At 35.8% G+C, this 15,821-nt stretch overlaps 3 protein-coding genes across 4 annotated transcripts in view; 1 reads left to right on the plus strand and 2 right to left on the minus strand.

Annotated features, from left to right (window-relative positions):
* Positions 1-2,026: 2,026 nt before the first annotated feature.
* On the plus strand, positions 2,027-5,646 carry black (glutamate decarboxylase-like protein black). Its single transcript, XM_046615605.2, has 2 exons — positions 2,027-2,574; positions 3,670-5,646. Exons 1-2 carry the CDS (start codon positions 2,266-2,268, stop codon positions 5,044-5,046), a joined length of 1,686 nt encoding a protein of 561 aa, XP_046471561.1. The 5' UTR covers positions 2,027-2,265; the 3' UTR covers positions 5,047-5,646.
* On the minus strand, positions 4,964-10,310 carry LOC124213886 (alanine aminotransferase 2). Its single transcript, XM_046615606.2, has 7 exons — positions 10,066-10,310; positions 9,662-9,881; positions 8,922-9,333; positions 7,521-7,850; positions 6,580-7,024; positions 5,927-6,195; positions 4,964-5,810 (listed from the first exon to the last, which is right to left on the minus strand). Exons 3-7 carry the CDS (start codon positions 9,201-9,203, stop codon positions 5,532-5,534), a joined length of 1,605 nt encoding a protein of 534 aa, XP_046471562.1. The 5' UTR covers positions 9,204-9,333; positions 9,662-9,881; positions 10,066-10,310; the 3' UTR covers positions 4,964-5,531.
* Positions 10,311-11,576: 1,266 nt separating this feature from the next.
* mgl (low-density lipoprotein receptor-related protein megalin) overlaps positions 11,577-15,821 on the minus strand; it is a 59,765-nt gene continuing 55,520 nt past the window's right edge. For both annotated transcript variants that reach the window (XM_046615593.2, XM_046615592.2), the window contains 2 exons: positions 15,722-15,821; positions 11,577-15,247 (listed from right to left, as the gene is read on the minus strand). In XM_046615593.2, coding sequence (XP_046471549.1) covers positions 14,966-15,247; positions 15,722-15,821 — 382 coding nt within the window. In that variant the 3' untranslated portion in view covers positions 11,577-14,965. The remainder of the gene's footprint in view (positions 15,248-15,721) is intronic.

Raw genomic sequence — 15,821 nt, forward strand, 5'->3', positions numbered from 1 at the left:
CGTTTTATATTATTATACCACGTTGAATCCTAAAATTAAGTTACAAACGAACCTTTGATTTATTCTGCTATTTTGAAATCTCGTTCGGACCGTATACTCAGGATCGGGAAAGTTGTAATGACAGTTATCCTGTTTAATTTATGAACTAAGCTGCTAATTACAGCAGCTGACAAACCAGTGTCATCAATCTCACAGCATAGTTTGCATTCATTTAATAAGTAAATCCTGAATTGATAGCTTGTAGTTGGTAGCTGAAATTAACCTTTGATTAGAAATTTTAATATTGAAAGTGCGAATCACGCGGGAAATATCTTCAAAGGCCTTCTTATTGAAAATAAATGCGTATATATTGATATTCTTGTTACTTATTGGTCAGTTATTTAATTATTTAATGTACGAAAACCAGTTAAAATCATTTAAGTCATATCTACGGCTTTGTTACCGAAGAGCAGACAATCGTTTTGAATCTTATTGTACGCGAATCATTCCGTCAATGTAATTTAAGATTTTCACAATTTTGCAGAGGAAAGCAGTGCACGTTTAACGATGCGGTATCAATAACTACGTCTACTGTAAACCCTATTACATTGTGTACGTCTAGCATTACACGTATCAAACACCAAATTCGAGTCTGGGTTCTCGATGTCCAATTTTGGTTTTTTCCACGTAACTAATGAAAGAAAAAAGAGTTTTATTAGATAAAGTTTGCTTTTGTATGAACCAGAAGAACTTTTCGGATTTTCAGAAAAAATACCTTATTTCTCAAACATTTATTGTAAGCAACAATTAAACAAACTTCACTTTGGCATTTAAATCACTTCTGTTTGAGAATTTTTATTTTATCGATGTAAAAAACACAAAAGCAAACTTTATAAGTAATAAATTAAGATTTTGGTTATTATTCGATGTATAGAATCAAAATTTATTTATTTAAACGTAAACTTAGGAAAAAAAAATTGGTTGACCAGGGTTGTTGACTTAGTATTATTTTTAGCAGATCAATTATGCACTGATAGCATGGCTACTTCTGAGCTTGTTGACAAAAAAGAAGATTATGCAAATTATTTATCTGTTTCAGATTTAAAAAAAGATTTTTTAATACTTCAACCAAGTACTTTCATATCACATTCGGTGTTAGAATATTTGATCATTTTTTTTTATGACCATGATGATATTTATATGCCAAACGTACGAAATATTTAACATCCATTATTTAGTAATTGAAATTCTAGAGTTTTCACACGTAATAGAATTTTAGTAGCCGTTTTAAGTATGTCACGGTTCATCGACATAATACATTGCTGTGCCACTGTTTAGTAGCTGATTTTGATCGCTTCTATCATTCGGCAATTGTAGTATTTGAAAATGTATGCCTGATTCTAGCAAAATAAAATACCGGTGAATTATAAGTATGAAAAAAATGGAAAAAAAGGAGTTGCAAAAACTCTACGTTCTAGTCGTTGACTCACGGTAAAGCTGAAGGAAAGTCTTAAAAATTCTCAATCAGGTTCATTAATTTATATCCGCTCGAGTGAATGATGCAGAAAGCTGCTAATTTGTCCTCTTGGAAAAGGACGTCATACAATCTTGGCCCGGGGCGCCAGTTGTCTTAAAACTGACACTGTATGTGGCAATGAAACGCAAAGAATTCAAAACTCAACGTTTCAGAAGGACTAAAGATCGGAGGACACTGTGGAAGATTCGACCGAATCCCTCATATTCGCGTAATCTTCAAAATAATTATAGATTTTGCGGTAAAGCAAAGACACGCGTACGCAGAGTATTGCAGGTGTTGCCTTATTAGTTACTTGAACGTAGTAATTTTCTTGGAACAACCGCACCGACGGACTTTCCCTGTATGCAAGATTGGAAATGGTGTTATCGCGTTTCTGGTTTGGAGAAATGCAGTATACATTAATATAATATAGCTCGATGACGCACGTAACTGGTAATAAAGGGTAAAGTGACAAGTAAAAGAAAGAGCACGACTCCCAATGAAGGCTGTGGGCATTTTTTCAGGCAATGCGTGGAAACCCGCAGACACCGGGGAATCAGGCAGATAAATGACGAAAGCGGATGGTGAAAAGAAAACCTAACGGAAAGAAGGAAAACGGCAAGCATTGAATATCGACACCGGAGTTCCCCTGCTCGCATTCTCACTACGTCCTTGGCGGATTCTCCGTTGGCTTATAAAGGTGGGTGGAACCGTTTCTAGCGACACACGGTTCACCAACTCCTCGGCCGAACGTCACCGAGCGATAAACCATGCCAGCCACCGAGGGGACCTTCGACCAGTCCTGGGATCAGAAGCAGGATTCTAACGACTGGCCGCCTCTGAATCCGAAGAACGGAGACGCCACTAGTTTGCCCGTCGATGTGTTGCAGGGTCAATTTCGTTCGGTATCAATCCGCAATGATGACGACGACGATGGTGAATCGAAAAATTTCCCGAGGCACAACGAATCTTCCTCAAGTTTGAATCAAGCAACTTGGCGCAGTCTTCCGATTAAAGAAAACCACGAACAGTTCCTCCGCGATTTCATGGACATCGTCATCGAGAAGGCCGTATTCGAGGTGAGTTAGTGCCTTTATTTTCTTATTTTGGAATCACGGAAGTGAAACGTGAAAACGGAAGTTACTGATTATTAGTTCATACATTAGCAGTTGCGTGAAGAAAGATCCGTATTTCTAAGATAGATCAAAGTCTTCTTGGAAAATTCTCCGTCAAATTTTCTGCATAACTGCAGAAGAATTATCCAGATCAGTGAATACTTTGCATTGTACTGCATCATTTTTTTTGCAGTCGTCTGTGATTAGATACACTGAATGACAGTGCCATCTCAGTATTTCTAAAATTAGTGTTTCTCCAATTTGTTGTGAAAGCAAATTTTTTTTTTTGCTACTTTCTCTGACATCCTGTATGATTAGTACTTGTTAATCTGGTAAACTCATTTTATCAAGAATGATCTCATGGTCTCGTATTTTGCATAGGTAACGAAGCAATCATTTTTTTTTTATGTAAAGTGATATTGTTACGAAAAATACAATACTTCGTTGAAAAACAAAAAATTATTTTAGTAAATTTACTGATGGATTATACTTTCAGTGCTACATCAAGCCTTGATTGAAAATGCATCAAGTGGTTTAGCAACACATGTTTGCATCAAAGATGATTTTTTGCAAAATAAATTGAAGTGCATCTTTATTCCCTCAAGAATCATGTACCCAGCAGTGGCGAACAAAATGTTAACTTGAGATACGATGATTTTAAACCGGATCCTGAGATATCATGTTGTTCTGCTCCTCTGTCTATTTCACATATTCATAGGATACTCGTTGTTTGCCAAATTATATCATATTACGCTTCATTTGCATGCAAACCTAATTAATACCTCGGTGCAGAGTAACGTCTAAGGATGTAATACTGGACCATATCAACGATGTTGAAATTGAATTCATTATATAGTGTGTATCTGCATAGTAAGCGTAAAGTATATAATGTATCGACTTTCTCTGCAGACTACGAAATCACAGTCGCACAAATATCTTAGTTTATACTTTAAATGTTAGAAAATATTTTTTCGCGATTTCGATGTCTTTTGTGTACGTTAAAAAAAATCTGTTATATAAATGACGGCATAATCGAATTCTTTAATGCTCTTCTTCCAGGGAACATCTAGGAAAAATCGGGTAGTCGAATGGACGGCACCAATAGACCTCTTGTCCGCAATAAATCTGAACCCGGAAGACAAGGGCTTGACGCACGAGGATCTGCTGTCCTTAGCGAAGAGCGTGATTCGTTACAGCGTGAAGACAGGACATCCTCGTTTCATAAATCAACTATACTCGTCCATCGATCCATACGGACTGGCTGCCCAATGGTTGACAGACGCGCTGAATCCTTCCGTCTACACTTTCGAAGTGTCCCCAGTATTCTCTGTAATGGAAGAAGTTGTGTTAAAAGAAATGCGAAAGATCGTGGGATGGCCAGACGGCAAAGGTGACGGAATATTCTGCCCTGGGGGTTCAATGGCGAACGGATACGCGGTGAACATTGCGAGGCATCATCAGTTTCCACAGCTGAAAGAAACCGGCCTGAGCCAAGGTCCGAGACTGGTGGTTTTCACTTCCGAAGACGCTCACTACTCGATAAAAAAGCTCTGTGCCTACCTGGGAATCGGAACCAGTAATGTTTACAGCGTGCGCGTTGATTCCCGCGGAAAAATGATGCTCGATGATCTAGAAGCTCAAATTCAAAGGGCCGTTGCGGAATGTGGAGTCCCATTGATGGTCTCTGCGACTGCGGGAACAACAGTGATTGGAGCGTTCGATCCGCTTAGGGGAATTGCAGATATTTGCAGAAAGTATAAAATATGGTTGCACGTCGATGCTGCTTGGGGTGGTGGTGCGTTGGTCTCCGCAAAGTACAGCCACCTTCTGGACGGTATTGAATTAGCAGATTCAGTCACTTGGAATCCTCACAAGCTGCTAGCAGCTCCGCAGCAGTGCTCAACACTTTTGACACGTCACGAAAACCTTCTGCAGGCGGCGCACAGCGCAAATGCTACATATCTGTTCCAGAAAGATAAATTTTATGACACTTCGTATGATTCTGGAGACAAACACATTCAGTGCGGAAGGAGAGCAGACGTCTTCAAGTTCTGGTTTATGTGGAAAGCCAAGGGATCCGATGGTCTCGAGTCACACATTGACAGAGTCTTTCAGCTCTCCGAATACTTTGCTGATACCATAAGAGGAAGGGACGGATGGAAGCTGCTCGTTGAGCCGGAATGCACCAATGTCTGTTTCTGGTATGTTCCTCCGTCCAAGCGGCACCTCAAAGGCGAAGAGTTAACTTTGGCGCTGCAAAAAATCGCTCCTCTTATTAAGGAAAAGATGGTACGCAAGGGATCAATGCTCATAACTTACCAGCCTCTGAGAGAACATCCAAACTTTTTCAGGCTTGTACTGCAAAACTCTGGTGTGACGGAGAGTGATGTGATGTTCTTTATCGAAGAAATAGAAAGGCTTTCTTACAAATTGTAAATTCTGTGATATACGTGAAGTAACATCTGATATACAATTTATAATTTGTTTATATATATAGTTATTTATAGACCTAAAAAAATGTGTAAATATTCAAAATTTGTAGCTTGATATACGTGTAGTGAAAAATTAATATTGGGCATGTGCCAAATGTAAAAAAGTATTAGTGGAAACCACACGATTACATTCTTCGTTTCCCTGATAATCCTGTGTAGAATATTTATTGAAGTAATGAAAATAGTAGTTTCATTTTTGCTATTGCTGAAATTGTGGCTGCTTTATTAATTCAACTAAAATTACGCGATGTATTTAAATTTATTTTTCGCAATGATCACTTATCAATAATAGCTTTTACTTATCTTTGACCAGCACACTTGTTTGACCGTATTTACAACTTTATATACATGTGTATATAAATGTATATAAAATATTATAATAAATTATCACTTAGTAAATAGTCTAGCTTTTACAGCGTCAGGTTTCATTTAGCTATACTCTTCAAGGAATTTTTCGTGGAATTCTTTTAGACTAGCAAGCATAGTCTTAATTTTATCCTTTTGGGGTAAAATGGTCGTTCGAAAATGATATGTTCCGGGTTTCTGCCCAAAACCAGATCCAGCAATAACGCAAATCCCGGTAGCTTCCAATAACTTAAATGCATAAAATACATCCGGCGCTTTTCCCTCGGCTTTTGCTGCATGGATCGCTTTTTCAGGCAGTGTGAATTGGGGAAAGACATACATCGCACCCATTGCCGGATTTGCCTTGAAAAAAAGTTTATAAATTAAACCCATGCTTTCATTATCTTTTAGGAATTAAACAGTTTCTGTCAAAGTGCGTCAAGCAACTATTACGACGCATACTGCATATAATTACGCACCTTGAATCCCTTGATACTATTTATGGTATCAACTACCATGCGTGACCTTTCAGCAAGAGATTTGAGAACGTTAGCTTTCTCTTCCTGAAACTGTTTGTACGATGGTTCGTTTGGTCGCGGTGGATTGACCACCACATCCATCGTGACTTGTCCCAGAATCGTTGGACATAACATTGCAGAGATTGATTTAAGCAGGATCGCTTTCACTTCTGGATCCATATTCAGAATTTCTGAATATCCTCCTCGAAGACCACACTCGCCCATGTAGCCTAAAATAATATATTGTTAGTTAAACTGTAACATATACTTCATCAATTTTACTCACGCTTCGTCAAAAATTTTCAAAGACAAGAAAAATACGTATTATAAACTATTAAACGTCGAGAGCTATATGTCAATGATAAAAAAATAAACTTCGTTTTTGAAATGCTTGTGAACTGCTTAAGTATTGAAACGAAGATTACAACTGAAAATCTAGGTAGTGTCTGTAATGTACAAATTGCGATTATGTTGACTCTCATCAAAAATCATGCTAAAATGTGAGTTTAAAAATTAAGAACTATGCAGTCTATTTTATAAATGATTTCATGTGAAAATTTCTATCTCAAACATCGAATTCATATAATGATGTAATTAACTAACAAATTTTTAACCTTTAGATGTGGACATGAAAGATGCAAGTTCCATTTTCGAGTAGGGCTCTCCCATTTCAACTAGGACTTTTTTGAATGAATGGAAAGCACTGTCTTTATCATAGACATTGTCTTGGTAGACTTCATCTGCCATTAGATAGAGATTGTGCTTATGGGCGAATCGAATGATGTCCTCGATGTTTTTTCTCGCTAATACTTGTCCTGTTGGATTTCCAGGGTTGATAACAACTAAGACACGGGGAGTGCAAGTAACCTTAGCCTCGTTTATTGCCCTTTCCAATTCGCTTGGATCCAATGACCACTTGTTTCCCTCGTTCAAATAATATCCAATTTGTGCCAGACCAAACTCTGCTAGCGCAGCTGAATACAGTGGGTATTGGGGTATTGGGACCATCACTCCAGACGGCTTTCCATAAATTTTTTCAATAAATAGCTTCAAAATAGACTGTAACAAATTCGTATTAATAATTAGCATTATTCAACCTCAACAACACAATCAGGACTTCTACATATTTGTATTCTACATATTTGTAAAATTGGGGTCAAATATAGTTTCCAATCAAGATGGAAATAGATGCAAGTTTAATGTATTGAAAATTATTTTTCATCAACTCATTTAATTCCGTATCAACCAAAATTAATCTACTATAATTCACAGATTTTATAATCAATTCATAAGCTGACGGACATGTTATTCAACCAATACATTTTGTCCTCGTTTTGAACGTGATGATTTTTTGACGGACTTTTTATGCTTGGCGTTCGTTTCCATGATGTTGCAATTCGCATGTACATCAATAACAATTTTACGGCAATCAAAAATTCATGTTTATGGTATCATTTATGAATATAATAAATCAGCGATCAAATAAAATAAGTTCACTTTTCGCAGTGAAAAATTTCAAGATAAATGTGTCAATTAAAAAACTAAAGCTTCATACCTTAATACCATCAGAGGCACCTCCAGATAAAATAATATTCTGATAATCGCTTGGTATTCCATCGCGCTCCTGGATGTACTGAGCACAATGTTTTCGAATGATTTCAATACCAGCAGAATCAGAGTAGGATCCAACACTATAACCTTTGCAGCCCTCCAAGAGAGCTCTAGCTCGGCTTTTAGCATCTTCAGGGTATTTCGGGTCGTTTAGAAGTTCAGGGGTGACGGTTAGAGCCAAAACTTGCCGAAGAAACGTAATAGGCTTCTGTCCCATGGCGTGGGCATCTCCAATATTGGCTTTGATCACCTCGGTAAATGGCTTCTTGACGCCCTGGGTAAATTATCAATTATTAGATATTTCGGCAATGAAGTTTCTCACATGGTGCTAAATAAATATGAAGTGTGCGTACTTTACGGGTTTTACGAATATGTTCGCTAGACATTAATTAATTGTGTTGATACGTGGGATCTGGGATAGTTATCGCATGAATGAAATTTCAATTATATATCTTTCTTAGCTTTCAAATTGTACAACTTACAATTAACACTATCTTTCGGATCGATGATGCGAGGTGAGTAGCTTGTAATCTTGGACATATTTACCAGGAATTCCGTATTATGTAGGATATTGTTTTGACATTTTACAATACAAAAGGGCTATTTGATCCATGAAAATAAGATTCCGGGGCTTTTTTTTCTTTTCAGATGCATTGTACAACTCTGTCAATTCTTTAATCGAACTTTGAGCTAAGATTTCAAGTGGATAATAATCTATACATATGCTGTCCGATAAACCAATCATATCTGTCAGGTGAACTTGTAACAAGAGTAGGTAAAAAATTGTGCTGATGCATCATGTTACGAGCAGCAAGCAGTATATTTGTTTACCGTATTGGACTGTGCTCTCTAGTCACAATGCCATGTGATCAGAGTATCCATTACAGGAAAGATAAAAAATCGCATGTAACTTGATCTGTACTATGTACATACAGCAATTACTACATAATCAGCCAGAAGCAGACAAAACTTTGAAAAAGGTTGCAAAACAATTATATTTCGCATACATAATACGACGAAGTCTAGGCATGTATACTGCATAAAGTATATTTTTGCCTCAGACGTCACAGTCGTGGACGAACGCCTGAGGCCGATAAATCCATGGATAAAAAATAGATGTAATAGGTATACGTAGACAGACGGATGGAAATATCAGATGCGTGGAAAGAATTCGCGGCATTGACGATTTGTACAATTGTACAACGCGAATGGCGAAATTCCCGCTACGTTGGTTGAATATCGAGACTTAGAGAAAACGATGGAATGGGAATCGAATACGAGTGTGGATGTGCGTGGAAGTAGAATAATGACATATGCGTACGTATCGATGGTTATATAGCCTCACCTTTTCGAGTTCCTTTTCGATTTCAAGAGCACGTATGAGGAGAGGTCCCCGAACGGCATATTCCATCCGTTTGAGGTTCGGATTGACATTGTTTATTGTTAGTACTTTTTGATCGCCTTGAGAATTGGAAACACCACCGCTTGCCATGGCGCGACGACTAATGACAGACGCGGAGCGAATACGCGCGCCGACTGAACCGGCCGGCCAACACCCTCCGTTTCCATTCCCACTTGTTTTTGACCACTTAACGATAACGGCGTTCAGCAGACGAGGGCTTGACATCGTGACAAATGACTCGCTTCTCACCTCGGCGATGGATGCAATTTTACGTAACTTCTTACGGTGCAGTTCTTGCTGTCTCTCTTGTCTTCACTCCTCTCCACTCCTTTCTATTCTCTTCTCTTTTCAATACCTACAGAAACGGAGTTTCAGCGTGTTAATATCATCCAGACCGGCGCAGTAGTAACTTTGTAAGGGATTTTCGAAGAATATGCTGTATTGTTAGTTAGCGAAGGGTAGTTTTGTAAAACTATTTTGTTCAAAGAATATGATTACACTCGTTTGATTACTTTTTTTTCTTCTCCTTTAATCCTACAACCGTATTTATGTAAAACCTCAACACTACTGTGAGAGCGATATATATGATACGTATCGTTATGAACGTACATATACAACAAATTATTGTTAATTAAAAACAAAATAGCACAGAACAAGCGGATAGAAAGAATAAAAACACACACATGCAAGTACGTTACGTTTCGGTGTGCGTAACACGCATCACGAGGAATCAACAAAATGAAAATATCAAGGTCAAGGATTGGTCCCGCGAGCCTTCGGCTTGCAAATGAGGTTCAGGATAGCTGATCGAGCACACGGGTCTGAAGTGTTAACAACTCCAAACGCGACGAATGGCTGATATTGACTGTGCAATTTGTATTCCCATATTATACATTCCTCTTCCTAAAACGAACTGACTATCAGTACAGCTATTTAATTATCGGATAGTCACGTGGAGAAAAAAGTAACGAGAGAGATAGATAAATATAAACAGATAGATACATGAAGAACAAGAAAATAAGCGGGGAAGCGGAAGAGGAAAAATGCTTCGGCCGCAGCAGGTCGCGATCGTTAGGTTATCACATACATATAATTAGTATTGAGTACAGTTGTTAGAAACTGCGAGATGAATGTTCTCCGGTCTGTACTTTAGCTGGACACCGTGGTCAATTGTAAAGACGCGAATTTGCGGTTATTTACGACTAGATAATTCCGACGATATTTCCAATAATCGTTTACAGATAAATATAGATATTTTACATTTACATATTCTATCTTATGTGAGCAAAAAAGTTAAGTACCTGAGCAAAGACGCGCGTCGACGCGAACCCTGCCTTGACTGCCTCAACTGTGCTACTATTTCGGTTCCAGAGTCCGAAAGACGGAACTAACACGTAACGAGTAAGCGATGTATGTAGAACGTTGCTACACGCGTACAGTTCGTTTTATGTGACGTATTCACACACGTTCATTACCGAGCGAGAATTCGGAGCAGTATGTTCGTGTGGGTATAAATACGATTTGTACGGGTGCCGGCTTACGCTGCAGGCCAACCTGAGCAATGCATCTGATTGCACACTGCGTTGAATACATACATATGCCTTCGGTCAACGCATAGTGCGAGTGCAACAGCCTGCGGCACCTGGATTCTATGTAACTAAAATTTGCATCAGGTTACAATTATGTAATGCGCCGAATACCAATGCACACGAATTGTTTGAATACTTCAGATTGAATTCTGTAGTAGAAGTTACAGAGATTGAAAGATGTTTAACCTTGAGTTCTTTAAATCGATATTGTTTAACAAACGTTTGTTCCATTCACCTATGTTTGTTTGTGCCTAGAATTGGGCGATGATTAGTATCATTTATTACGCTGAGCGTAGAGCAATTTGAGTATGAGTTACATGTTGCTGTGAATTTTCAGGGTCATTTTAATAAAATGTCGTTAAAGATTGTTAAAAGATCGTTACGTAATATTGACAATTCGAACATCGCACCTTAAGGTGTATATGTATATTTCTATCGCTGCAGTACGTTGTTTTTGCACTTTTGAATGCATGGTATTAAGAAAAGAAGAACGTCGTCAGTAAGTCACGAGAATATGCCTCTTTTACACTGCCCTATTCAAGTGCACATCTCACTTGTCAGTTTTAAAAAATATTAATTTTAAGCATACGGGTAGTTCAATTCCTCAATATCTAATTATTGACGTAATAAATGCGTTTGTGCTGCTCGTTTGTCTTTAAAAGCTAACACATAAAACGCGCCCTCAACGCATACGGGATTTTACTCAAAATTTTCTAAAGTCGACAACACTAACATCATTGAATTTTATTGAATTGTAATTCATTTTTAGGCACTCTATATGTATTAGGCTTTAATCTCGATCTATATTGTATATAGATTTTTATCATAGATCTATAATCCATGTCGTAAGTCATTTAACGATTGCCACTCCAGCTGCATAAGACAAATATCTCCTGTGATATCGCGATAAGAAATTTCGCATAGTTGAAGATAATTTTAATCTACACTAATCACAAATGTTTCTAAGGATACAGTAGATAAATATACGAACCAGGGAAGAAGCTCGGACTTAAAGTTTATACTAAATATATAGTTTTATTAATATACATGTAATTGCTATATTTTCTCCTTCTTCTCTTCAGGGAACTTGCAGACTTTCACAAAATAATATATGTGTATATACGTATGTACGCATCAATGATAACAGAGCTAGGACTACTATTGTGACACAGTTTGATCTCTGTACATTGCGTGGACTGGTATACACACTTATATGGTATGTATCTATGCACTAGTATACACCTGTAGCACAGATAAATTATTATTATTATCATATCTTTGTAAATTGTATATAAATTTTATGAATTGATAAATTATTGTATAGAATTCTTTGTATACGTTATACATACACGTGGTGAAATATGAAATTGAAATGTATTATTACTATTATCATCATTATTATGAAAAATTTCCATGTGTGTATAACATGTATGAATATTAATTACAATACTCGTCTTTTATTGTTTGTTGTCTTTATATAAGTATATAGGGAGTAATTGGTGGTTAGACTTATTGTTTATTGTTGGACGGTATTAGTTTATGACGTTTGCACAATACGTGTATATATATCAGGGTCTTTCTTATTTGCCAGATGTTCGAATTTTAATTGTGCTACCCCCTCATTTATTTCTTATTTAAAAAAAAAAATGTTGATCCCAATATGAATGTCCTAAAACTTGATTTTTACTATCTGCTGTAACGATGCGAAATTTTTCATTTGAAATATACGTGATTTTTATCTTCTAATGTTAATGTTTTATTGAAACATCTAATCTTTGACGAGAAAAATTATTTTTATACGGAATTACGGGGATCGATAGTACTTTCTAGGGGGAGAAAAAAGAAATAATGTATTTCACATTTTAAGGCATTTTTACCCAGTTTGTTTGAATATTTTTCTTTGTTTTAATTGAAAATGGTAGGAAAAAAGCAAGATATCAGTTATGTTTGACGTTTATTACGTATTAAGATTAATAGTAATGTAATATGAAGAACTTTAGGTTCCGACGAAGTCATCAAAGAGATATTCAGGTAACAATCATCCGCTTTTAATTTAAAAAATGGAAAAATATTCAAATAAGCAAGGTAAAAATGCCTTGGAATGGCCAATACATTTTTTCTTATTTTTCCCGTTTGAAAGTTCTATCAATCCCCGTCAATTCCATATAAAATTAATTTTTTTTCGTGAAAGATTAGATGTTTCAGTAAAATATTAATATCAGAAGATAAAAATCACGTATATTTTAAATGGAAAACTTCGCATCGTTACAGTGGATAGTAAAAATCAAGTTAGGAAATTTATATTGGGCTCAAAATTTTTGTTTTTTTATTTAGAAACAAATATGGGAGCAGCAAAATTGAAATTCGAACATCAGGAAAGTAAAAATCACCCTAATATATATGCATTTTTTTGAAAATTACGATTTTCGCGACTTCTTGCGAAACACTAAAATAGTAACATATAATATATGTGCGCGTGTACAAAGGCTTTGTGAAGATCTGCCTGGGTGGTAGTATGAGAAATCACTATAATGTACTATTAATGTAAAAAATACACTATATCATATGTAAATACACACATATATATATATATATATATATATACAGTATTAATTAACACCTCGCAGCTTTTTTCGTTCCCTCAAATTTTCTTCTACCTTTCAGTGGAGATATTGCGCGTCTGTTTTAAAATATGAATCGTTACAGAATTAAGGAATAACAAATTACTTGCGGAGACTGTGTCTTGACTAACTTAAGACCTGCAGGCTAAAGTATATCCGACGAACACAAGGACTTTAATATGTAATATCGCGAAGGTATAAATTCAGACTGACTATATCGAAGTCTCCGAAAAAAAAACATGAATACTGGATAAGATAGCTGAATACCTAACACTTAAAGTCTCAGTAAAGATCGAAATTACTGTCCGCAAGTAAGTACATCGTATTATTGAATGTGCCAACAAATTTAGTGACAATCCACAGAGCGGACCTACCATTGTGGAAATTATTGTTGTTTACTCATTACTAGTCAAATGCCACTTCAATCAAGAATCTGTTTTGTATTTAATACGAATAAAAACTTTCATTGAAATAAGATAATAGATACTAAATAGGGAGGCGGCTAAACAAATAGCTAGTGTCGACTCACTCTGAATAGTCTAGAACAATGTACAATACCTATACGTCAATGTCACCGACCAAACATTCTGAGCGTTTTATCATCTAGTAATATACTTCTATGTAATGAAACATTTATTTACGTGTTTATATAATAATAATAATAATTTGCATTTTCCAATAATTTCTACCATAATAATTAATAATGATCCTTGTTAACTTAACGTGTGCTTGCCAGTAAGAAAATAATGTAAAAATAAAAATACAGGCATGCATATATTTTAATTTAAAAAACTCCATTCACCATAAAAAACGACTATATAATATACGTACTGTTAGATCACAAATTGGATATGTATTGGCCACTTGCATCGCGTATCGTGATGATTTAGTTTTTTCTTCTACCTCAATTATTCACGTAACCATTATGTAACAATAATATATATACATATATACATTTATATATGTATACCTATATCTGTATAATTGGTCCAATTCGGTATTTATTATCTTTATCCTTTTATTATTTATGCTGTAAAGACGATCATCATGATTTGTCTCTTTTTTTTTTTTGTATAATACGTTTGTGCGTGACATACATATACACCAATTACTACCATGGAGTTTTTTCTTGAAATAATGGAATGTGTTGTTGCGTTTTTATGGTAACACGGATAACATGATATTTAGATAATATTTGTAGCAATTATATTTACAAGACTTATACAAATCACATCTACTTCTTAAATGACACAATCTGATCAAAAAACTTGTTCCAGATCAACCGAATCAGGAGTAGCAAATTAAAATATTATATGTATTATCTGTATGACAGTCATCAACATCAATATATATAAAAACTAATCATCATTTAGATAAAATTATTACAACCAGGTTTCTTGCCTTCGATCGTAAAACATAACAAATACCTCAACTTCATATAACAAATCTATATACAAGCTGCCATGTAGAAAGAATTGCACCTTTTATTTATTCATTAATTTATTTATTAATTTATTAATTTATCAATATTTTACTCTCCTATCTTCACTTTTTCATTCTCTTATTAAAGAGCATTCTAATAATTCGTTTCACCTCTATATCCTCCATTTTAACAATGATCTGTTCTTACGATTAGCTAAACGAAATTTTCACGTAATCAATCTGCTGTTTGCAACAGCAGTTTTATTCGTTTCTTTTTCTGGTAGCTACTCCATGGCCGGGACAGAACGAGTTGTGTACCACTACTGCGTATAAGCAATAAAGCTATCGGATCGTATTAGCATTCTGACTTATCTTCCTCGACTAATTGCTGCGTATCTTTTCCTGAATCTACAGGCGTAGGATCAAGTTCTCGCCTCTTTAAGTGAAGCTGAGGAGGCTCTTTTTGTTGTATACTAGACGGTTTCATCTCAGCTGGTACTTCGTAAATACCGCTCGCTGCGCTTGTTCCATTTGTTGCTCCTGCTTGATCAGAATTTACAGCATCGTACATTGGATTACTGAAGTCCCTATTCTTATTGTTTATATCGTTCAAATTATACTCGACGTCCAGAGGTTCCTGTAACACAACGTGTACAGTTAGTATTATATATTATACCACGGTATTACGTATTCTCCATTTGCAATACATTTCAAAATGAAATATCTTATTAGATGATATTTCTGAACAGTCTGCAAAGAGACGAAAAGTATTATACATGAAATTTCTTATGAGCCTCAACAGTTACTGAATAATATCTGTAATTTCGTAATCCCTTTGACAACTTTCCAGTTATTGCCAATTATCTGATAATATTCTAGATTAAAATGCTTGATAGGGTGGGGGTCAAAACTTGGAAATGTCAATATTGCGACAATAATGGCCGATATATCGAAATTTCAAAAATGTGAAAATAAAATAACGAAAGATTTCGAATAATTTAACTTTTGACGCCCACCCGCTTCATGTAAATTGTTCATGAAAACGTGGCTTTGAATAATTAAAAAAATGCATTTTATGTAAAGTACGAATAATCGTAAAACAACTATTTACCATTCTTTCTGGTGTAGATTCACCGAATTCGACGTTGCTGCCTTGTCTGAATGAAACAGTTTGAGGTCCCGTTAGACTACCCAAACCTGTAGTTTTTCCA

This window comes from Neodiprion pinetum, chromosome 3 (assembly GCF_021155775.2).
Source record: "Neodiprion pinetum isolate iyNeoPine1 chromosome 3, iyNeoPine1.2, whole genome shotgun sequence".
Taxonomy (NCBI): domain Eukaryota; kingdom Metazoa; phylum Arthropoda; class Insecta; order Hymenoptera; family Diprionidae; genus Neodiprion; species Neodiprion pinetum.

What these genes read in the sequence shown, in the direction of transcription:
- black (XM_046615605.2), top strand. Translation starts at nt 2,266, where the DNA reads ATGCCAGCCACCGAGGGGACCTTCGACCAGTCCTGGGATCAGAAGCAG. An exon ending in TCGAGAAGGCCGTATTCGAG is followed by an intron (nt 2,575 to 3,669) that starts GTGAGTTAGTGC and finishes CTCTTCTTCCAG; the next exon opens with GGAACATCTAGGAAAAATCG.
- LOC124213886 (XM_046615606.2), bottom strand. Translation starts at nt 9,203, where the DNA reads ATGTCAAGCCCTCGTCTGCTGAACGCCGTTATCGTTAAGTGGTCAAAA. An exon ending in TCGAAAAGGAACTCGAAAAG is followed by an intron (nt 7,851 to 8,921) that starts GTGAGGCTATAT and finishes TAATTTACCCAG; the next exon opens with GGCGTCAAGAAGCCATTTAC. An exon ending in GTGCCTCTGATGGTATTAAG is followed by an intron (nt 7,025 to 7,520) that starts GTATGAAGCTTT and finishes AATTTGTTACAG; the next exon opens with TCTATTTTGAAGCTATTTAT.